At 53.1% G+C, this 22,740-nt stretch overlaps 3 protein-coding genes across 5 annotated transcripts in view; 1 reads left to right on the top strand and 2 right to left on the bottom strand.

Annotated features, from left to right (window-relative positions):
* Positions 1-460, top strand: part of PRRT3 (proline rich transmembrane protein 3) — a 3,722-nt gene extending 3,262 nt beyond the window's left edge. Inside the window, 1 exon segment of the mRNA XM_007451539.1 lies at positions 1-460. This exon segment is cut by the window's left edge and continues 10 nt beyond it. Within this exon segment, the coding sequence (XP_007451601.1) occupies positions 1-460 (460 nt within the window).
* Positions 461-1,382: 922 nt separating this feature from the next.
* CRELD1 (CRELD disulfide isomerase 1) lies at positions 1,383-8,829 on the bottom strand. The gene is made up of 10 exons (XM_007451538.1): positions 8,643-8,829; positions 8,324-8,406; positions 5,853-5,963; positions 5,460-5,551; positions 4,631-4,807; positions 4,451-4,546; positions 3,489-3,572; positions 3,179-3,274; positions 2,841-2,975; positions 1,383-2,045 (listed from the first exon to the last, which is right to left on the bottom strand). The coding sequence occupies exons 1-10, from the start codon at positions 8,817-8,819 to the stop codon at positions 1,831-1,833; spliced, it is 1,266 nt and encodes a 421-aa protein (XP_007451600.1). The 5' UTR covers positions 8,820-8,829; the 3' UTR covers positions 1,383-1,830.
* An 812-nt stretch (positions 8,830-9,641) lies between these two features.
* Positions 9,642-22,212, bottom strand: IL17RC (interleukin 17 receptor C). Of its 3 annotated transcripts, XM_007451535.1 has the most exons (18): positions 21,979-22,083; positions 21,664-21,685; positions 21,318-21,470; positions 20,972-21,046; positions 20,771-20,880; positions 19,584-19,695; positions 19,209-19,253; positions 17,534-17,673; positions 17,253-17,312; positions 15,024-15,078; positions 14,761-14,942; positions 14,615-14,665; positions 13,608-13,653; positions 13,329-13,450; positions 13,002-13,061; positions 12,417-12,465; positions 10,540-10,635; positions 9,643-10,285 (listed from the first exon to the last, which is right to left on the bottom strand). In XM_007451535.1, the coding sequence occupies exons 1-18, from the start codon at positions 22,081-22,083 to the stop codon at positions 9,666-9,668; spliced, it is 2,103 nt and encodes a 700-aa protein (XP_007451597.1). In that variant the 3' UTR covers positions 9,643-9,665. The 3 variants fall into 3 exon arrangements, with proteins under 3 accessions (XP_007451599.1, XP_007451597.1, XP_007451598.1); XM_007451537.1 differs by lacking the exons at positions 14,615-14,665; positions 19,209-19,253 and adding an exon at positions 10,381-10,419 and having other exon boundaries at positions 9,642-10,285; positions 21,979-22,212; XM_007451536.1 differs by lacking the exon at positions 14,615-14,665 and having other exon boundaries at positions 21,979-22,093.
* Between the last annotated feature and the right edge of the window lie 528 nt (positions 22,213-22,740).

The raw sequence follows: 22,740 nt of genomic DNA, 5'->3' as shown, positions 1-22,740 counted from the left end.
CTTGGTGCGAGACAGCATCTTCCGGCGCTGCGGCCTCCGTGGCCTGGCCTCCCCGCCGCCCGGGGGCGCGCTGCGGCCGCGCCGGAGCAGCCACCCCGACGCCGAGCTAGACGGCGCAGGTTCTTCGCTCCTCCGCGGTCGCAGCCGGTCGCTCAGCGACGTGCGCGTGCGCGGCCCGGTCCCACCACATGTAGCGGACGAGCCTGAAGGGGCGGCTTCCGGCAGCTCCGTGGACAGCTTCTCACGGGGCTCGCTCAAGATCAGCTGGAACCCCTGGCGCCACGGGCTGTCGTCGATGGACAGTCTGCCCCTGGATGAGCTGCCCAGCACGGTGCAGCTACTGTCTGCCCCAGCTCCTGCCCTGGGTCCCGCCCGGCCCGGGGAGCCCCAGAATGGGATCCAGCCTCAATGCAAGCCCGGGGACTCCCGCAGCGCCTCCAGTGACACCATCGAGCTCTGAGGGGGTCCAGAAACTCAGAACCAGGGCCCCGCCCTCGATGGCCCTACCGCGGCATGACCTTCTGGGATGCTGAGCATTTGAAAAACATTCCGGGAGTATTCCTGGGCCCCAACTGATTGCAGCCTCCGGAGACAGCCGGACACGAACCCACCCCCACCCCCAGATTTTTGTTTTTTAAAATATCTCTATTTTTCAGTGGGTATTTTGCACAGAGGCCATGACTTATGCGGAATACAGGGTGGACATGCACGTATTTGGGAATGGGGAACAGGGTCCAGGTGCCCTAACATCCCATCCGGACTCTCCAGTGTGAAGATGAGGCTCGACTGTCCAGACTGTCCTCTTTGTGCCAAAGAAATAAACGCTTAGGACTTGGCTCAAGCCTCCCTCCGGCCATGCCAGGATCCTGTTTAGAGGAGATGCCCACCCCCAGTGATTTCAAGTCCCGTGTTTATTGCGGAGGGGAGGACTTCCAAAGGAAAGGGCCCTCAACCCTTGGAGACTTTAGAAATAATGGCTATCAATATTTCATGGAACATCTGTCTGCTGTACACTGTCTTCAGCTTTTCACATCCATCACCTTAATTCTCACGTTAAGCCTGAGTGAGAAGCGTTATCATGCACATTTTATAGATGAGAAGAGTGAAGTTCAGAGATGAAAGTCATTTGTCAGGGTCCTTTGGCAAATGATAGCTGGTACTGAACTGAGAAAGGTCCACTCGTGAGCCTGGTCCCTCCATCCCATCTCCCTTCTCTTAACACTGCTTCAGGGCCAACCCTCTCCTCTGTCCTCCTGCTGCTGCTCCTCCATCAGGATACCCTCAGTTTCCCAGGGTTTTAGGAAACTTCCCCAAGGGTGGAGCGTCTCTCAGTAGCTTAGGCCAACCCATGGTGGGTGGGGGCAGGTAGTAAGACAAGCTTCTCCATTTTCCAAGACCTTTCTTTATTTCCTGAGATGAGATGAATAAATAAATCAGTGGCTGAGGGGCAAGGGGGTGAGGACAGAACAGGAGCTGACAGCATGCAGCTGGCAGGAGGGGGGTGTGAAGGGACACCCTCCCCCCACATCCTGGGCAGGGGCCAAAGCTCACGAGCAGCCACAATGAGGAGACACTTTTTAAAAAAATTCACAACACTGTGAAGCCTGACCAGTGCCCCAAGGCCAAGATCTCATGGCACCCACCTATAGGGCTACTTTTTCACCCAAGGGCCTCACCTGCCCAGGCCCAGGTGTCTGCGCTGCTCCATAAGGTGGGTAGAGGGTGCTTACCGCACTCAAAAATAAAGCAAGTGCCTCAAGTGTCCAGGTGGGAGAGTCCCGACCTTGGGGGCAGCCTGGGCAGGAGGAGATGCTGCAGGTGTGGCAGGGATTATCTGCCCTTGATGAAGCCCTCCAGCACACGGTCACTGCGCTCTGACAACCAGTAGCCGGTCATGGCTGCCACAGCCCCAATGAAGATGGCGGTGAAGACCAAGTCACCCTTGGCAGCCAGCGTAGCCAGTGCACAGATGATGACACCAAAGAACATCTGCTGCAGCACCACCAGCTCGTCCTCTGTCATCTCCGATAAGAAGCCTGCTGACTCTGGGCAAGAGAAGCGCCCGTCACTCATCCCCTGTTCCTGGAGCCTCCCACACACCTGATCATCACTGCCACACGCCTGCGTGGCACGCCAGCATACAGTGTCATTTACTGCTGAGAACAACTCCAAGACGGGCATTTATTATCCCTGTCTTACTAGATGGGAAACTGAGGCACAGAGAGGTGAAGAGGTTTGCCCAAGGCCACGTGGGAGAGTTGGGTCAGAGCATGTGTACTAGCCCCACTGCAGAGCCAGAGTGCCTGGATGTGACGCCCAGCTCTGCCACCTGCTTGCCATGGGGCCCTGGACAAGTTTTTTCATCTCTCTGCGTCCCTGCTTCCACTATGCAAGATGGGGATGAGAATAATAGCTACAGCACTGGATTTGTTTTAGGGGTGAAATAAGTTAATACATGCAATATGCCTGGAACAGCGTGTGACACACAGGAACTGTGGAAGTGGTCACTATCGTCATCACTGTGATTGTCCTTCGTCTCATCACCCCCACGGCCTACAAGAGCCCTCAGGCAGGGCAAGGGCAGATGAAGAAAGAGGCTTGGCGGGCACAGAATGATTTGACGCCAAGTCCGATTTCCTTTCTACCCTGGGAGGTGTGAGGTCACCAGAAGTCACCCTGGGGGTCAGAGGTGGGGTTCGGGTCCCAGTGCAACCTCATGAGGGCTGGGTGGCAGTGCAGGTGGGCCAGGGCCTGCAGCTGCCTGAAGGAGGGGTTTGCCTGCCCTTCCCCTGGATGAGGACCTCCCCTCCCCAGGTTTCTGGGGCCAAGCTGGGGCTCACCTGGGATCTGCTCCTTCACACAGATGCCCTCGATCTGTTTGTAGCCCTCAGCACAGACACAGCGGTAACTGCCCTCGGTGTTCTTGCATTGCTCGTTCTCTCCTGGACACACCACCATCTCACACTCGTCCACGTCTTGATGGAAGCCAAGGAGAGGTCAGAGCCCTGACCGCCAGGGTCCCACAGGCAGCACCCCTGACTCTGGTCTCACTCACATCCTGACACCCGCTCTGTGCTGACCCAGGCAACATTCCACCCTTCCTTCCCACGCCCCATCCACATTTCGGCCCCTGTCAATTTGTGGTGGATGAGGCGCTCCCAGGTGGCAGGACACTCACCGAGACACTTGGAGCCCACCTGCTGGTAGCCAGGGCTACACTTCTTACAGCGGCCAGGGCCTGCCCCCATGCAGCCCAGGCAGGCCTTGGCACAGTCTGGAGAAGGGAGAGGACAGACAAGGGTGCGAGCTGCCCATAGGCCTGGGGGAAGCCCTGCTCCACAAGAGGCCTAGGGCGGGGCGGGGCGGGGGGGCGGTGCCAGCACCTGGGAAAGCGGCAGTTTTGGGGCAAAGGGCAGTTTTGGGGGAAAGGCGTGGAGCAGTTCCTTCTACCCTCCCCACACCCCTCCCCCGCAGGAGCGGACAGTTACCTCGGCACTCATAGGAGCCCTCCGTGTTCACGCAGAACTGGTCGGCTCCACAGCTGGCTCGCTCTGTGCCACACTCATCAATGTCTGCAAAGAGGCCAGCAGGGTGGGGATTTCAATCCCTATTTCACTAACAGGGAAGCTGAGGCCAGGGTTGTTGGGAATGGACTTGCCCAGGCTTAAACAGTGTGGCTGATACTGCAGGCTGTCCACCAACACAGATGCAGAGGTGCAGCTGGACTCAGGGCTGTCGAGCTAGAGACTGTGTTTTTCAATCTGCCTTGCAGCTAAGTGTGGCCAACGTGTTGTAAACAGAAGTGATGTGCTCCACTTTTTACTTGGCCTTAATACAACAGACTTGGATCCTCCGTGCACTTTCTTCTCTTTTGCACTTCCTGAATACCAGGTCATGATACATAGAGGTGACCGTGATCCAGCCTCAACACCCAAGGGGATGACTGTCCAGTAAGACAGAATGAATCTAGGTCTTTAATGACTATGACAAGCAGAGCTTTTCTGCCACTCTGGACCACTGGCTTCCAGACTGTGATAGGAGATGAAAATAAACCTCTAAATTCATTAAGCCACAATCTTTGGGGATCTTTCTGTTACAGCAGCTTAGCTTTTACCCTCGTCTCGAACACAGGTTTCCTGACCCCAAGTTCAATATGCTCGTTCTCCGGGTTAACCCTTCTTCAATTTTCGAGACTTGACCCAAGTGACACCTCCTCCAAGAAGGCTTCCCTGATTCCCCACTACCACTGAACTGGAAGAGAGACATTTCTCACTGTACAACGATCAGTCTATACTGTAAGTGCCTGGTTACTTTTCTGCCTTCCCAACCAGGCTGATATCTCTATGAAGATGGGGACTGGACTGGTCTAGCCCAGAGATGTGTATGTTGATGGAGGACCAAGCCCAAGACCTTGCCCACCCCTCCAGACCTAGGGCAGGGTCCCACTCACCTACACACTTGAGGTGATGCAGGGCCCAGCCCTTCTTGCACTGTAAACAATTTGATTCCTCAGGTCCTGAGCAGCGGGCACAGGGGCCAAAACAAGCTGGGTAGAATGGGGGAAGTATGAGGGTGGGCAGGCAGGTACCCCACACGCCCCTGCCCAAAGCCATGCCTCTTGACTACCTACCCGAACATACCAGATGGCTGGCATTGCGCTGCACCTCAAAGTAGCCGAGGCCACACTGGCCACAGGCCTCACCCCCATAGCCGGCTTGGCAGTCGCAGTGCCCGCTGCCCCCTCGAGTTCCTTCCCCTTCACACTGCCCGTAGCCACCGCAGGGCCGCTCCGCACCCCCAGGACAGGCTGTGGGCAGACACCAAGCCGGGTGGGATCGTAAATACAACCTTGTACGTACAGAATATTTTCCCCATATTAGTAAGCATTTTTGGAGAGGAAACAATTTTAATGACATCATAATATTTTATCATAAAACTGTATGAAATTCAGTTAACCAACACCCCATTGTGGAACAGTTAGGTTATTTACAAATCTTTTTTTTTATAAAAACTGAATTGACCATCTTTGTTGCTAGCTCTTTACATCTGCAGCTTTGAGAGAGATTTTTCTAAAAGGGGCTGGTAGTTAAGTTCAGCTCCTGCCTCAGGACTGTGTGTAGAAAAAGGTGGTGACAACAGGGCCTTCAGCAGCACCTGTCCGTCCCTAGGAAGGTCATCTTAGTCCAGACATGGGAAATGCCTGGTGAGGGGGGGCATTTCTTAAATACATGACAGAAACCACGGCCGCATCTGACTCAGTCTAACCCCATATCCTTTTTCAGAGCCGTTCCCCATGGATTTGTTCATCTCACTAGCCCTGTGAGGCAGGCGAGAACAGAGGTCCAGAGAAGTGATACGAGCAGCCTGAGCTCACACAGCCAGACAGGGGCCGAGCCAGGACTGGATCCCTGGCCCCAGCAGTCCCCTTCCATCCCCCAAGAGGAACTTGAAAAACTCACGAAGGCAGGAGGGCCCAAAGGTGCCTGAGGGGCAGCAGAGCTTCAGGGCATCTGAGCAGAGCCACTGGAAGAGGTCTGGGGCTTCCTGCTGCCTGAGGCGGAGGGACGGTGAGGGGGCTGAGACAGTGTCAGAGGTGCTGCCGTCTCCCGCAACCTCCCACAGGATCTGTGATACAGCCCATCTTGGGCATAAGACCCATAAGGCTGCCCTTTCCCCGTCCGACAGAGGGGCAGTCTGCAGCTCAGAGTGAGAGCTTGGGCCCCCCAGCAAGTCCTCAGCACACCTGGGTTTGGAGGAAGGAGCTGAATGAGGACACAGCCCCTAGCTCGCCACCCTCTGCTTTACCAGGCAGCCCTGCCTGAGCCCCTCCCAGGAAGGCCCCCGCTACTCACTTGTGAAACCACCAGCTCTCCACCAGCTCCTCACTCAGCTCCAGCAGGCGGTGGCACTCGAAGTCCGACTTGCTGCACACGCCCTCAAGCACCTCTACCAGGCGGGTCTCGCTGACCAGACAGGGATGGGTGGTAGGAACACACTCCAGCCCACCCACCACCCTCCTTACAATCTCCCCCCTCCTCACCTCATGCCAGATAATGTCAAAGGCCAGAGGCCACAATGGAAGGGTTATTGGTTTGGGGAGACCTGGGTTCCAATCTAGTAGTATGACCTTCGGCAAGTAACTTAGCCTCTCCTGAACGTGTTTTCTCATCTGTAAAATGGGGACAATGGCTCTCCTCCAAGTTGCCTGGAAGATAGCTCAGTCCCTGCATCTGTACAACAGAATATAATACCCTTGCTGGGTAGATGTGGTTAAAAATATATCATATAACAAGTGTTAGCAAGGATGTGGAGAAACTGGAACCCTCCTACATTGCACGTGGGAATGAAAAACGGTGCAGCCACTGTAGAAAACAATTTGGCAGTTCCTCCATAAATTAAACATGGAATCACCACATGACTCAGTAATTCCACTCCTGGATACATACCCAAGAAAATGCAAAACAGGTGTTCAAACTTGTACACAAATGTTCATAGCAATACTATACACAGTAGCCAAATGGTAGAAACAACCCAAATGTCCATCAACTGATAAACGGACAAACAGATGTGATCTATTCATACAATGGAATATTACTAAGCCTTAAAAAGGAATGAAGTACTGATATCTGTTACAAGATGGACAAACCTTGAAAACATTATGCTAAGTGAAAGAAGCCGGACATAAAAGGCCATATTGCACGATTCCAACAGAATCAGCAAATCCATAGAGATGGAAAACAGATTAGTGGTTGCTAAGGGCTGGGAGGAGGGAGAATGAAGAGTGACTGCTCAATAGGGATGGAGTTTCTTTTGGGGGGGATGAAATCAGTCTGGAACTAGATAATGGCAATAGTTGCAAAACCTGAATATACTGAATATCTCTAATGGTAAATTTTATGTTATTGCATTCTACCACAATAAAATTTTTTTTAAAAATACATTTACACATAAAATGTATTATATTATACATTTAAAGGGTCTGGCACAGTGCCTGGCATATAGGAGGTGATTTAAAACAAAACAAAAAAACAGTAACCATTAGAGAGCTAGAAGTGCCCTTAGGGTTATTTTGGTCAATCCCCTCATTCCCAAATGAGGCAACTAAGCCCCACTGAGAGAAAGGAAAATGACCAGTGTTATGTAATAACGAAACTTTTATTTCTAGGATGTATCATAGTTTAATCCTTACCACAATCCTACGAAATAGGATTGGCATTAATACTCCCGTTTTACAGATAAGGAAATTGAGGATCAGAGAGGTGACCCTAAGGTACAAAGGGTCAGAAATGACAACCTGGTCTAATTCCAATTTGACTTTGAAAAGCTAGAGGGCCTAGGACTCAGGCCTCTCCTCTCAATAAAATCTCATCTTGTCCCCTGCCTTTATACGCTGACTATACGCTGATAACTGTCAAATTCATGTTTCCAGCCCTGCTTCTACCCTGAACTCCTGACTCCTAAATCTAACTCTACTTGACTGTTTAACAGACATCTCAGCCTAACATGTTCAATGAGAACGTCTGATTCCAGACCCGATTCTCCCATCTTGGAAGACAGTCCCACGATTCACCCAGTTGCTCAGGCCCAAAACCTAGTGAGCACCTTTTATTCTACTTTTTCTCTCACACCCCATAATGATTCCATCATCATGTCCTATCAGTCTATCTGCAAAATATACCCAGAATCTGACCCCTTCTCACCAGGTCCACCACTACCGTCACGCCTAGACTGTGCACTAGCCTCCCAACTGGTCTTCCTGCTCCTCCATCTTGGCCCCCTATAGTCTGTTAGTGTAAGTGACCTTTTATAGGTACAAATAATACCACATCACTTTCCTGCTCCAAACCTTCCAATGACTTCCCGCTACACTCAGAACGAAATCTGAATGTCTTTCTGCGGCCTTCAAGGCTCTCTGCCTTCACCTTCCACCACTCTCCCTTCTGCTCACTCCAAATCCAGCCACTTCTCAAATACACCAAGCTCAGGCCCGCTCTGTCCAAAACCCCTCCCCGACTGTCGCACAGTTTGCTTCTGCACCTCAGGTCTCTGTTCGAATGTCATACCTTGAACGCCATGCCTCCCACCATTCTGCTTTACTGTTCTTCACCTGATAAGACATTATTTACTTACTTATTCACTGTTCCCTCTACTGGAAGAGAAGCTCCTTGAAGAAAGAATTCTGCTTGGCTTGTTTAGTGCTCTCCTATAGATATTCAGTGACATTTGTTGAAAAAGTGCTCCCCAAGTGTCTCTAGGCTTCCACCAGCAGAGCACAGATTGGGATGTTAGATACACAAATCCACCCCTCCAGCCTCTTCCTTACCTGTCCTTGTATTTGGACAACTTCTCTTCCTCCCAGGCAGTGTTTCCACCTCCAAAGTTATCCCGGATGGTTCTCTCCAGGCCCTGGAAATGGAGAAAACTAGTAATAGCTAAGTACAGTGTCTGGCACATTCTAGCACTTATATTTCACTGACCAGGAAACTGAGGCACAGAGAGGCACCTACCCAAGGCCATACAACCAGTAAGTAACCAAGCTGGGACACTTGAGTCTATGGAGACTCGTATGCCAGAGCTCCCAGCTCTCAACCCCTGTGCTAATAGTAGCTAGCCCCCTCCTCTTACACTGCTGGTGCACCCACCTTGTTGAAACTGTCGACCAGTCGCCGGCAGGTATGACATGGATGGGGCTCAGTGGGGGAAGAAGACTTGGGAGGCGGAGAAAGCTGGACCCAGACCGGTCCTGGGAGGCCAAGGAAGAGGCTCAGGCCCCAGAGCAGAGCTGGGGCCAGGCCCCTCGGGGCCCGTGGGGCCATCATTTCCCAGACTGGGGACCTGTAGACACAGGACATGGGCAGGGTTCGCTGGAGAGGCCAAGTGGGAAAGAAAAGCGTGGGTTCTGAGATGCCGCGGGTCTGGGAGCCCAGATCTGTGTTATTAGAAAAGAAGGTCTAGACTGGGGTAAGGCAGAGGGAGGGGAGATAGTTGGGGAAAGGAGCCTATTCTGCAGTTCCTGGACGGGAACAAGTTATCCTCGTCACCGCGAGGGGAGGTGGCCTGGATCCTCGGCAAGGGGGTAGGAGCCAGCCCATTGTTTTAGGGTCGGGATATGGCTCCTATGGGAGGATCAGCGGAATTAAGGAGAATGGATCAGATTCCTAAATACTGCGGGAGAAGACGTCGGACGGACGGTCCTGGGGGGAGGAGTCCGGAACCCCGGTCTGGGGGAGGGGGGAGGAGCCCGGATCCGGATACCAAGAGAAGGGGTCAGGTTCGGGGTCTGCAGACTGGAAACGCACGGCCCCCGAGCGGGCAAGGAAGTATCCAGACCCACGTAGGCCGCGGAGGAGGAAGAGACAACCCACCGAGCCCGCGGACGCCACACGCTCAGCCTCCTCAACGCCGCCGCTGCCGCCGGCTGCGTAAGACGTGCGCCCTCCGCCGGCTCTGCAGTCCGGGGGGCGGAGCCCGCGCCACAGCCAATGGTAGCGGGCCATGTGCCATTGCGTCACCCGACGCCAGCCAACCAGAGGCGTCGCCGTCCTGCACCTGTCCGGGTGTTAAAGGGGCGCGGGGACACCAGATACGGGGATAGTTCGGCCCAGCGGCTGGGTCACTGAGACACACGTGGGAGACACGGGTAGAAAAATAGCGTCTGCCTTTATTCAAGTCCTGTGCTCTGCCTCAGGCCCCATCCCGCGTCCCGTCCCCGGGGCCCGGAAGCAGCTGTCCAGGGCGGGCTGCAGGGCCCGGGATACCTGCTCCGCTCTCTCCGCGAGCCGCCAGGGGTGGGGGGCTGCGGGCCCCTGCAGGGTCCCCAGGAACTCGGGCAGCTGTGAGGGCAGTGAGAAGACCGGCACGCTGCGGAACAGGGCGGGCACGGCGTCCGGGGACAGCAGTCTGTCGAAGTAGGCCCCGACGTAGCGGCCGGGCGCCCGACCCTGCAAGAAGTCTGGCAGCAAGCAGCTGAGCGAGGCGGCGAAGGCGTCGTGCGGGCCGTGAGCCCCGGGCGCCGACGTCGCGTCCTGCAGCCACTGGCGGCACAGCGCCACGGCCCCGGGCGAGAAGAGCAGGACCACCACGCCGCCCTCCTGCAGGGTCCGGCGCCGCTGCGCATGGAACCAGGCCAGGGGCCCCTGCGCACTCAGTTCGCGGCGGCTCCACAGGTCCACGGCCACGCGCAGCGGCAGCTGGAACAGCGCCGAAGCCAGGGCGCCCACCAGGCGCTCGAAGCCAGCGTCGTCGGCGGAGTAGAGGAGCAGAGCCGCGCGGCTCCTGGCGGCCGCTGTAGAAAAGAACACAGCAGGGGCGGAGACGTGAGCTGGCCCGAGGCCCGGCCCTCTGGGGGCCGCCCCCCGCCCGGAGCTGGCTCACACTCACCCCCCGCGCGGACGTCCTCCTTCAAGAGCCTCAGCCACCCTGTGAGGGGAGAGGGGGGGGGGGGGGCAGCCGGTGAGCCCAGCCGCCGCCTTCTCCTGGCCAGCTCCCAGGTCCACTCGAGTCCTGCCCCTGGGGAATGGGGAGCCGGGAAGCGCTCACCTTTCACGTGGTTCTTTTTGAGGAGGAGGAGAAGAAAAAGCACAGCGGCCAAGAGTAAGCAGGCCATCCAGACCAGGGCCCAGCGCCGGTGGATGTCTAGGAGACCCAGGGGAGAAGACAGGCTTGTTAGAGACCCCCCACTTCACGAAGGAGAAAAACGAGGCTCAGAGAAATGAAGGGATTTGCCCGAAGTCCCCAGCTCACAGGGTCAGTGTATGAACATAGATCCATTTACTTGGGTGACCTTGGATAAGTGACTTCCCTTCCTGCCTCAGTTCACCTCTGTCAAATTGGGATAACAATAATATCTACTTCACAGGATTGCTGTGAGGACTATATGTGTTAGTACACATAAAGCACTGAACAGAGTGCTGGGCATATTAAGTGCTCAAATGTCAGCTAAGATTATTGACTCCTAAGGGACTTCCCTAGTGGTCCAGTGGCTAAGGCACTGTGATCCCAATGCAGGGGGCCTGGCTTGGATCCCTGGTCAGGAAACTAGATCCCACATGCCCAACTAAGAGTTCACACTCTGCAGCTAAAGATCCCACATGCCACAGTGAAGATCCCACGTGCCACGACTAAGATCCAGCGCAGCCAAACTCATAAATAAATAAATGTTTTTTAAAAAAAATATTATTGCCCCCTAAGCCTAGGGTTGCTGGACCCTTGACCTCACTCTCTTGGATGACTGCAACAGCCTTCTAACTGGTGTTTCTGACTCTTTTTTGCCTCTAATTCATTACAACATGGCAGCCCCAGAGATCTTTTTTTTTTTTTTTTAATATATTTATTTATTTTTGGCTGCGTTGGGCCTTTGTTGCTGCATGCAGGCTTTCTCTAGTTGTGGCGTGCAGGGGGCTACTCTTCATTGCGGTGTGCGGATTCTTAACTATTGTGCCACCAGGGAAGTACCCCCAGAGATCTTTTTAAAATACAAATTTGGGGGCTTCCCTGGTGGTACAGTGGTTAAGAATCCACCAGCCAATGCAGGGGACACGGGTTCGAGCCCTGGTCCGGGAAGATCCCACATGCCGCGGAGCAACTAAGCCCATGCGCCACAAGTACTGAGCCTGTGCTCTAGAGTCCACAAGCCATAACTACTGAGCCTGCATGCCACAGCTACTGAAGCCCTCGCTCCTCGAGCCCGTGCTCTGCAACAAGGGAAGCCACCACAATGAGAAGCCCACACACCTCAATGAAGAGTAGCCCCCGCTTGCCACAGCTGAGAAAGCCCGCACACAGCAGCAACAAAGACCCAATGCAGCCAAAAATAAATAAATAAAAAATAGGTAAATTTATTTAAAAAAATACAAATTTGATTATAGCCTTTTGGGAAGCTCCTGCTACCCTTGACAGAAAATCCAAATTGCTTACATCGGCTCCCAAGGCCCTACATGGCCCTTGCATCCTAATCTCATGACAGAGGCCTATCTCTCAAGACCCTCCAGCCACATTGGCTACCTTGGAGTTCCTCAAAAAAGCACCCCAGAGGCTTCACAAAAATGCATCTCTTCCCCCTTCATCTAGCTCAGCCTTCAGAGTTCACCTCCAACCTTTCCCCTGAACTAGGTCAGGTCCCCATTATATGCATTCAGGGCTTTGGACACTTTTATAGTGAATGCTTCAATAGCCCACACTTCCTAAATGACTGTTTAGCTAATGTCTTTCTAGCTTCTGTGGCTGGCATGGAGACAGGGAACGTGTCTCTCTGGTGATGCTGGGATCCCTGCAAGCGCCCCTTGTGGTGTTTGAATTAATGAAGGAATGACCCTCTGATTGAAAGGCTAAGCCCATTGTGTATGCTCCCCCCAGGAATGGTCCCTGTCAACATTCCAGCTCCTGGTACAGAGAAGGGCAGTTCTTGTAATGCTCACACTTTTCCATGGGGCAGGCCCATAGTGCTCCCAGGTCATCGTCCCACAGCTGTAAGACACAAACAAAACCAAATCCAGAGCCCCCAGCTTGGTATTCAACACCCATCAAGTCTGGTCCCAAATTTCCAGCCTCAGCTATGCATATTTCACACACACACACAGCAGCCACAAGCTGCTCTGCCTTTGCTTATGCTGTGTCTATTTCCTGGACTGTACCTTGCTACTGGTGCCAGATTGGGCCACGTGAAAAGGCCCTTCCTGGAAGCTCTCCCTGGAACCCAAAGCTTAGCACATTGGTTATTAGCTGTCTTAACCCAATGGTTATCTCTTTGCTGGTCTCTTCAGCCATGAGCAACTTGGGGACAGGAACTATGCTGCTTCAACTCTTAGCTTCCCCGGGGCTGGACACAAAATGAGCGCACACAGATGGTGGGTGGATGCTAGCGGGGCAATGAGGAGGCCCCTGCCCCTGAAGAGTGACAGGTTTCCTGCTATAGGCACAGAAAGAGGTAGGAGAGGTTGAAGACAGGGTTTGCGGCCTGTTGCCTTTGGGCACTGGGGAGGGCCCTCCTGCCACCTACTCACCTGAAGACACTGGCCTGACTGCACATCTTGTAGTAACGGCCCTCCAAGACGAGCTGCCCTCTGCCAAGCCAAGGGATGGGTGCTGTCACCTAGAGGCACCACACCTAGGAGGCCACCAGGCTACAGCTGGGCAGAATAGTAGGGGGGAGGGTCTGGGAGACTTTTGAGAGGCCACTGAGAACAAGGCCCAGGTCTGAGTTACCCCTACATTCCCAGAGACCAGCACAGGGCCTGGCACAGAGGAGGGGAAATTGAATAGTGAAAATTTGAGGCCAGGTTTGAAGTGGAGCTGGAAAGGGACATGAAGGAGGGTCCCCCATCCCTCACCGTGGACGCCCTGCTAAGCAGTGGAGTGCAGCCACTGGGTTCCAAGGCGCAGAGTGATCTGTTTTCCTGGGGGCCTCGTGTCTCCACGAGCAGCATGTCATCCTTGAGGGGCCCCAGGGAGTCTGGAAAGGGTGAGAGCCCACTCTGAGTGAGACCCAACCTGGTTGAGGGCTGCCACTCCCCTGCCCCATGCCTGACTTTCACCCCCAGGAGCTGGCACTTCCAGGGTCCACCCCTATTGCAGTGGCCCTGCCCCAGCCTCCCCCAGGTCCCACTCACCAGCCCACAAGCACTCTTGTAGCTCCTGCTTCTCCCAGGTGCTCACCTGCTCAGAAGGGGCCAGGGTTAGGGGCACGAGGAAAAGCAAAAACTGAAGCCAGAAAAACCAGAAGAGAAGGGACAGACAAGGGGAGGCCTGTCAGGTTGGGGAGCGGGGTCTGGACTCTGGACTTGACCTTAGGCAGAACTGGGTTCAAGGCTGAGTAATTAGGAATCACTCCATCTTTCTCAGCCTCAGCCTTGTGAGGTCATCTGTGCTAAAGGGCCTTACGGCCATAAATTAACGCTTTTCAGTTCTGACAGAACACTTTATACACTCCCTTCTCACCTAACCACCTTCTCAAAGAGGCTTCATCTGACTGCCCCTCTTGAAATTGCAACTCCAACCCTCCTTTATTCTTCCCCACCTTTTCCTATAGTATTTATATTACAATTTTAACATACTGTATCATTTACTTATTATGCCTATTGTCTGCCTTTTTCCATTACAACATGAACTCTTTAAGGGTGGGAACACTTGTTGGTTTTATTCACTGACATATCTGTTCCAAGAGCCTAAAACAGTACCTGAAACATAATAGCTCAGTAAATCTGGAATTAATATTTTTATAACTACCCTTTGAAGTTATAAAGCAACCCATTTCTACAGGTAGAGAAATAGGATAATTATAGCAATAATCAAAGCAGTTAACATTTACTGAGAATTTAGTTTGTGCCCGTTGCTAAGACAAAGCATTGTTTAATCTTCATAACCACTCTATGAAGTATTCAATAGTTACTATTATCATCCCCATTAAACAGATGAGGAGACTGATGTTCAGAGAGGTGAAGTGCCCAGGGTCCTGCGCCATGCACCGGTAAAGTAAATAGTGGAACCCCTAAAGAGGAAGCTGGTAACCACTTTGCTCCAGGGACCCAAGGATAAAGTGGATTCAGAAGACAGTGACTGTCTGGGAGTCCGCGGAGGTCCTGACCCCAAGGCTGGCTCTCTGGCACCCCTTTCTTGCCTGGACACAGATGTTGGGGTGGCCTTTCAGCAATGGGAACTCAAGAGCCTTCTGTGGAAAGAGGGTAATGGGTGGGGTCATTAAATTTGGGCCCCTAGGTTCCCCTTCCTTCCCCAACCCCGGGAACCTCCTGCCGCCTCGCTTACGTTCACAGTGACATTCTCTCGGGGCAGCGGTGGGACCAGCGGCTGGCAGGGGCCCCCATCCGGTGCCTGCCAGCACAGTGTGGCCTCGGCGGGTAGTGAGCACGGCGCATCCAGCCGCCAGGCCCGCGGGGGCAGCAGCTGCAGCCGGGCGGCACGCCAAAGGTTCCGGTGTGCACGGGGGTCTGCAGGGAGAGGGTCTGGTTACCGCGTGCTAGCAGGTCCTGCCCGCACCACTCCCGCCCTGGCAGAGCCGGTCCACTCACCGTCCCTAAAGGGGCAGATGCTGGTCCTGACAGAGTCGGGCTCTAGACGCCACACCTAGAAAGGAAACGGGGCTCCACAGGTCAGTTCAACCCAGCCAGCACTCTGCTGAGCCCTGGGGATGCATTCACTCAACCCATACAGTCAGTGCTCCTTGGCCCTCCATATTCGCTGTTCTGAATCCTCGGATCAAAAATATTCCGGGGAAAAAAATTCCAGAAAGTTGCTAAAAGCAAAACTTGGATTTGCCTGCAGGAACCTGTTTACATAGCATTTACATTGTATTAGTTATTATAAGCAATCTAGAGATGATTTCAAGTATACAGGAGTATGTGAGTAGGTTATGTGTAAATACTACACCATTTTATATTATATAAAGGACTTGAGCATCTGCAGATTTTGGTATCCACAGAGATCCTGGAACTAATCCCTCTGGGATACTGGATATGGAAGGAGGATGTATTTCACCAACATATGCTCAAGTCTTTTTGCCCTTTACAAGGGCCTAGAATTGCACACATTTATTCTTCCAGCAAGCCCTATGCCAACATCTGGCAACATCTTCACTCGACAAAGTTTTAATGAGTACTTACTATGTGTCTTAGCACTGTGGTAGGCATAGGGACTTTTAACAATTAAATCCACAATCACTTTGTGAGAACCTACTTAGCACAAGTTCTCAGCACAGCGTTAAGGACACGTCCATTTATTCTCCATTTTTTCTTCCAATAGACCTTTTTTTTTTTTTTTTTGGTTGCGTTGGGTCTTCATTGTTGCGTGCGGGCTTTCTGGCGAGAGGGGGCAACTCTTCATTGTGGTGCACGGGCTTCTCGTTGCGGTGGCTTCTCTCGTTGCCGAGCACGGGCTCTAGGCACGCAGGCTTCAGTAGCTGCGGCTCGCGGGCTCTTAGAGCGCAGGCTCAGTAGTTGTGACATACGGGCTTAGTTGCTCCATGGCATGTGGGATCTTCCCGGACCAGAGATCGAACCCGTGTCCCCTGCATTGGCAGGCGGATTCTTAACCACTGTGCCACCAGGGAAGTACCCAATAGACTTTTTAAGTGCACCCATTCTTGGCTTAGCCCTGTTCTAAAGCACTAGAGATAATAATTTATACAACAAATGTATAAGAGCACCTACTATGTAGCAGGCATTGGGCTTGGCAGTGAGGACATTTATATCACAGCAAACATTTCATGAGTGTCTGTTATATGTCCTATCACTGTGCTAGGCAGTAGAGTTTCACTCATTCACTCATTCATTCACTTAACAAACTTAATTAGCATCCACTACATACCAGTTATTATGCAAGGCTCTGGAGAAATTACTAAATTAGAATAGATATCATTTCCTTGCCTTCATGGAAATTACAAATTCACAGTTGTAGTAAGGATAAGAATGTATACAAATTAATAAATCAATCACTCATTTATTGAGAATATGTGGTATGCAAGAAGAGACAGGTGCCCAAATAAGAAAACAAGTGATAAATGATAAATAGAAAAGAAAAGACAGAAATGCAAGAAAATTTGGAGACAGAAGAGGCCAGGATGTTGGACAAAAGCTTTGGGAAAGAGGTGACTGGAAGGATTGAGGGGTATGGAAAAGAAGGATTGGGGTGTATAGAAAAGAAGTGAGGGCATTTCAGGTAGTGGGAATGAGAGACATTAATGTCAGAGGTAAAACAGATGGGACCTGATGACCAATTAAATGTATAATCAGAGGGAGAATATACTATTATAACATATATAAGCTGGAAGTGGCACACTTCCTTATAACAGCCCTGTGAGGCTGGTACTGTTTATTCCCATTTTACTGATAGGAAACAGGCTCAGAGAGGTGAAGTGACTTGTCCAAGGTCACACAGCTAGCAAATGGCAAGTCAGGATTCAAATAAGTCTGAGTTCAGCGCACGCTCTACTCTCCAGGAGAGCACAAAGAAGGAATTGGAGGAGTAGTGGAAGCCTTCAAGGGGGAGATGACATCTGAAGGGGGCCGTGAAGCACAGGAAGAAGTGCTGTGGATAGAGGATCACGAAGAGCATTCAGGGCATATGTACAAGCAGAAAACATAGGACAGCAAAGTGCAAGGGAGGGCCAGTCCCCCTAGGGAGCCATAGTTTCCATCTCAAAGAGGAGTGTGGAGGGTGGGGAGACCAGGAAGGTAAGGGCCAACCGTCTCACCAGTTCCCTAATCCCTGTGCCCGGGCTCCCAGCTGGACTCTGCTCCTACCTGAATACAGAGGCAGGGAACCAGGTCTGTGTGGTTCAAGGTAATGGTCTGCGGCCCAGTCTGTGGGAGAGGCAGAAGGAGAGAAGTTGAAGATGAGGAAGAGGAAGGCTGGAAGCCAAAGTTAAGGACACCGGGCAGGCAGCCGTTCCCCCACCAATGTTCCTTGCTTTGGGTGTGGGTGGCTGTGTCCTTTTCAAAGCTGCCCTATGATAATGCACTGGCAACTTTAGCACAAGCATCGGCCTGCAGCGGGAATGGACTTGGGGAGGGGGACGCCTCACCAGGTTTCTGTGCCACCAGGGTTTTGCAGGGCCCGGGACCTGGTTCCAGTACAGGGAGAGGCCAAAGCGCTGCTCCTCAGGGACGTCCAGCACCAGGTGCACGTCGTTGCCATCTGCAGACACGTTGAGCCCGGGCAGGGCTGCGGAGGAGGCAAAGAGAGAGATTTCCTTCACCTCTTCTGTACACCCAAGCCTGGGTCACACCCACCCACTGCCCCTTTGGAGTTTCCTTCAAAGCCCTTAGACTAGGAGGCCCCTGGAGGGCAGAGCCTGTGTCTCCATGTCAGACCAGACTTCAGCCACAGTCCAGGACTGAAGCCATGTAGGCCCCAGTATGGGGTCTGGAGAGGGCTCTTCTTGCTTCTCCCTCTGCAGCCAGAAGTACCTGTAACCACTGTAAAATAAATCATTCTCCTCTGCTCAGAACCTTCTGATGGCCCCCACATCACCCCAAGTAAAAGCCAGAGTCATTACAGTGGCTTGCAAGTCCCTCCCCAGTATGGCTGCTGTGAACACTCTAACCTCATTTCCTAGCACTCTTGTCCTTAATTAACCTGCTGCAGACACACTGTCCTCCTTACTAATACTCAAACACACTAGACACACTCCTGCCTCAGGCCCTTTGCACTGGCTATTCCCTTCACATGGAACCCTCTTCCCTCAGATACCCCATGGCTCCTCCCTCACCTCCTTCAGGTCTTTTGCTCACTGACCACTCCAACTCCCAACCTCTCTATCCCCCTTCCCTGAAATTTCTCCAGAGCACTAATAACCATCTAACTTATTGCATATTTCACATCTCCATGTGTTTATTGTGTCCTCCATCACCCCCACCCTGACCCTGACTGCCAGCTAGAACATCAGCTCTGTGAAGGCAGGGATTTTTGTCAGTTGGTTTTTTTTTTTTTAATTGGTTTGTCTCCAGTGCCTAGGGCTATTCCTTGAGCAGGGTAATGAGTCAATAAATATCTGCTGAATAAGTGAATCAGTGTCTACCAAATGAATAAAGACATGAAATCCATGATGTATATCTGTGTCCTCAAACCTCTGGTGCTGAGTAGTCTTTAATGAATTACCAAAGAGGCATCAAGCTTAAGCTTAAGAACCCAAATAGAAAATGAAACCATCTGAGTTCAAAAGCATCACAGTTTCTATCTCGATGTGGCTGGTAGTTATGCAAGTGTATACATATGTAAAAATTAATTGAACTGGACATTAAAATTGGTGCACTTTACACACTTTTCTGTATGTATGTTATACCATGATAAAAAAGAAAATACAAAACAAAAATATGAACAAAACAAAGTCCAAATAGTACATGAGAAAAATCATCAGAACCTTGAGTTTCTTAGCCCTTATTTTATGACTTAATATTATTTTTATTTTAATATATGGGGGCGGGGTGCACCGTAATCTTGACAATGTTTTGGGCCACTAGATGTTCCTGGTACTAATAAATATTTGTTCTAAGAAGTGAGAGATTCACCTTTATATTCTAAATGCCTGGCACTGAGTAAGAGCTACCGCAGTTCTTTTGTGATAAATGAATGAATGAATAAATGAGCTCTGTGAGCCTCTGGGATGTGGCAGCCAGACCTGAAGTTCACTCCAAGGGTCCCTCACACTCCAGACCCACCCCCACCCTCCTCCCAGCCCTGCTGGCCCTAGCTCCTACCCCAGCAGCTCTGAATGCTGTCCCGGACTTCGAGACCCCTGCAGTCTGGGGAGAGATCACAGAAAAGCCTCTAGTGGGGTTGGGGGCAAAGAAAGAATGGGGGCAATCCGACCCATGGGGTGCCCTGGGAAGGGCTCCCTGTCCCCTCAATACCACCCATATCTATTCCAGTGCCCAAAGCACCTTCCCCAGACACTGGGAAGCAATGTCACCTGGGGAGAGGAGGCATGAGGGACTGACTATGGGCGGCTGGGAGTGAGAGTGCCTGAGAGCAGCCGGGACGAGGAAGGGGGTAAAAGCAGAAGGGCAGTGGCCGGTGGGGAGAGAGACTAAGGGGCCAGCACTTGGGGCCCCTCAGGCTGTGGGGCCACTTACCAGGCAGCTGCTGTGTGAGATTGAGTTCCTTCTGGTACCGGGGCTGAGTGTAGGACCAGATTCGCACCTCAGCCCCCAGGGCAGCCTCGAAGCACTCAAATACTACAGAGCCCTGTGAGGAGAGGGTGGCGGAAGGCTGGTGGTATAGGGCTCAAAATTGAGGCTCATCTCCATGGTCTGCTCCACTCACCCTCTGCCCTATTCCCAACCAATGACTATTCATACTGTATGGCCCCCAATTCTGCTGCGAACACGTCCTCAAAGGCCTCCAGTTCTAAAGCACACAGCCTCAGGAGGGGTGGCAGCAGGGCCGGGATTAGTGCCCCCACTCTATTAGTCCTTGCCTCATCCCTGCTGTTCCAGGTCACGTGCCAAAGCTAAGGTGATAAGAGACCCCAGACCCCAGTACAAATGTGGGAGGCCCTCCCCACAGAAGTCGTTCTCACTCGCAGTGCCTCAGTGGGCCTCATGATTGCCCTGTGAGGGGGACCAGCCGGTGATCTCCCATTATTTTCCAGGTAAGACGATATAGGCTGGGGGCTGGGGACAGGAGGGAAGTCAAAGTTTGAGTGACTTGGCCCAAGTGGAGATACATATCCCAACCATGAGCAGCCCCCTGAGGCTGGGAGAAGCTTCGCGGGGGGACAGACAAGGTACATGTGGGGCAGACACGGACAGTATGGCAGGAAATCCGGAAAAGTGGATTCAGCCCACAGACCTCCCCTCTGCAAGCCTCAGCTTCTCCATCTGGAGCATGAGGGCAATAATAATGTCTAGTTCATGGGGGTAGTTTTGAGGATTATAAAAGAAAGGAAAAATTAAACTTTCTGAGACTCTTCCATGTTGGGTATTATACCAGGTGTTTTATACATATCAACTCATTTTATTCTCACAACAGCTATATGAGGTAGGACTATTCTTTTTTTTTTGGCCGCACCGGGTGGCCTGTGGGATCTTAGCTCCCCAACCAAGGATCGAACCCGGGCCCTCGGCAGTGAAAGCACAGAATTCCAACCACTGGACCACCAGAGAACTCCCGAGGTAGCACTGTTCTTTTTCCCACTTTACAGACAGGAAAACTGAGGCATAAAGGACTGAAAGAACTTGCTCACAGCCCTGCTAGAATCAGGACCTAAAGAGATAATGCACGTGAAAGCACTTCATAAATTCATTATTATTTCGCATACCACAGACTGACCAGGCTGCACGAGGGCAGCAGGCACTTGCACCTCCAGTAGGACGCAGCGGGCAGTAGGGTAGGCCTGGAAGGACAGCACGACGTAGGCCTGGAGAGAGGCTGTGAGCAACAGGGCAGGGGGTCGGTCAGGCTCAGGGGCCCTGGGCAAGGCTCTGGCGAGGGGCAGTTGGGCCAGCCGGCTTCTCCTCACCGTTCCTAGGCTCCTCGATCGCTGGGTCCTCTGCAATTCCAAACTTCTCTTCATCTTCAGGCTCTTCCCAGTACCCTAGAATGACCCGAGAGCAAGGCTCAGTTCCAGCCCCAGCTCTGGCTTTGGGTTCCTTCCAGGAAGCTCAGTGCTAGGAAGTGGAGGCCAGGCTTGAGGCCAGGGGTGTGGGTGGGGAGACCAGTCTGACCTGGGGGGTCCGTTGGCCAGTGTCCTCCAGGAGAATACTGAGGATGCCCCATGCTTCCTGACAGACACCCTCCCTGGTCTTCGTGCCCACTCCAGACACACTCACATGCACCAATGCCCAGTCATGGGATGACAGGCTCACCATGCACAGCCAAGTGGACGTCCACACGCACACAGAGGTCACAGTCGGTATCCTTGTAGCACCTTAGCACCAGCTCTGTCTGCAGGCGTGTGGGCACCAGCACGGGGCCTGGGGCAGACACAAGGCTCCCAGGCAGGCAGAGCACGTCACCATCTGTGTGAAGGGTGGGGTGGGAGCTGAAGCTTCTCAGACCCAGAATCTGGTTGCACCTGACAACCCCAGAGGGCCAAGGAGCTTTGGGCTCTTCCTGGGCTGAGGGTAGGTGGTGAGGGCATGGGACTGAACAGCTCCCCTCCCTTCTGCCCACCTGGGAAGATCTTCCCTCTCTAAAAGTAGGGCTACTTACCCCAGAGGTGGCAGGAAAGGCCCTGGGAAGGAGGTAAAGACAAGTTAGAGTTTATACGTCCAAATCTAACCATCTTTTCCTGAGGCCCCCCCCACCCGCCTACCTCTTTCTAGAGCTCCCTTTTCCAAGTCCCTCCCAGAAGAGCTCAGGCCCAGCTCTTGCCCCCTCCCCATTCTTCTCTTACCCCATCAGCACCCGACAGACCAGCCAGGGCAGTTCTGACAGTGATGGCAGCGGCAGGAGCCAGGCTAGGGCCTCAATGGCCTCAGACCGAGCCCTGAGCCTTCCTCGACACTCCTACAGTCCCAGACTCACCGGAGAGCAGCGGGCAGTGTCCTGAGGCCCCACAACCCTCTCTAGAGAGAGGACCACAGGGTTTCGGCCCAGTGCCAAGGACAGAAAGAACCAGGGCACAGGCATCTTCCAGGTGCCAGGCAGCACCCAGGCCTGAGGCCCTGTCCTGCCCCACCCCCGAAGGGGGGCTGACACCACACCTCTTCTCCCACTCAGCTGCGTGCCTGCGGGTAGGAGGGGCCGGAACCCCTCCCCAGTCTCGGGGTCCCGGCGCTGGGCCGCTTGCGCACACCCTCTCCCAGGAGTCCTGACTCCCGTCCAGTCCTGCCAGAGTGCTTTCGCTTTGGCTCCTGGCAGGCAGCCGGCTGTTCCCGCCCCGCCCTGTCCCTCCCACCAACACCAGGCCTGGGAGCCAGCAGCCTGGACCGGAGTGGTGGCCTCCCTCCCTCGCTCTTTTCCCCTCCTCCTCCTTCTCTGCTGACACCTGGCTGGGAAGGGCCCCTGGAGAGGGTGGTGGCCTAATGGCTGAGTGAGGGAGCTCTTACTCACTCTGGGAGTCCCTAAAGAGGAAGGCTCCATCGAGACAACCAAGGCCCTAGGCAATGCTGGGGCATTTGCACTTCCCATGTGACTCTGGGATCTTGGTGTCCACAGGGCCCCTCTTACTGGCCACCCCAGGTCCCTTCAGACATTCCCCTTGGGCCTCATTGTGGGACACGATCTCTAAGGACAAGGGGCACCGCAACGTGAGCTTTTCACCACTTCCCGGCCTATGCTCAAGTG

Source organism: Lipotes vexillifer, unplaced genomic scaffold (assembly GCF_000442215.2).
Source record: "Lipotes vexillifer unplaced genomic scaffold, Lipotes_vexillifer_v1.1 scaffold261, whole genome shotgun sequence".
In the NCBI taxonomy this organism is placed as follows: domain Eukaryota; kingdom Metazoa; phylum Chordata; class Mammalia; order Artiodactyla; family Lipotidae; genus Lipotes; species Lipotes vexillifer.
Note: the sequence above shows the minus strand (reverse complement) of the source record. Positions and strands in the feature narration are given on the sequence as shown.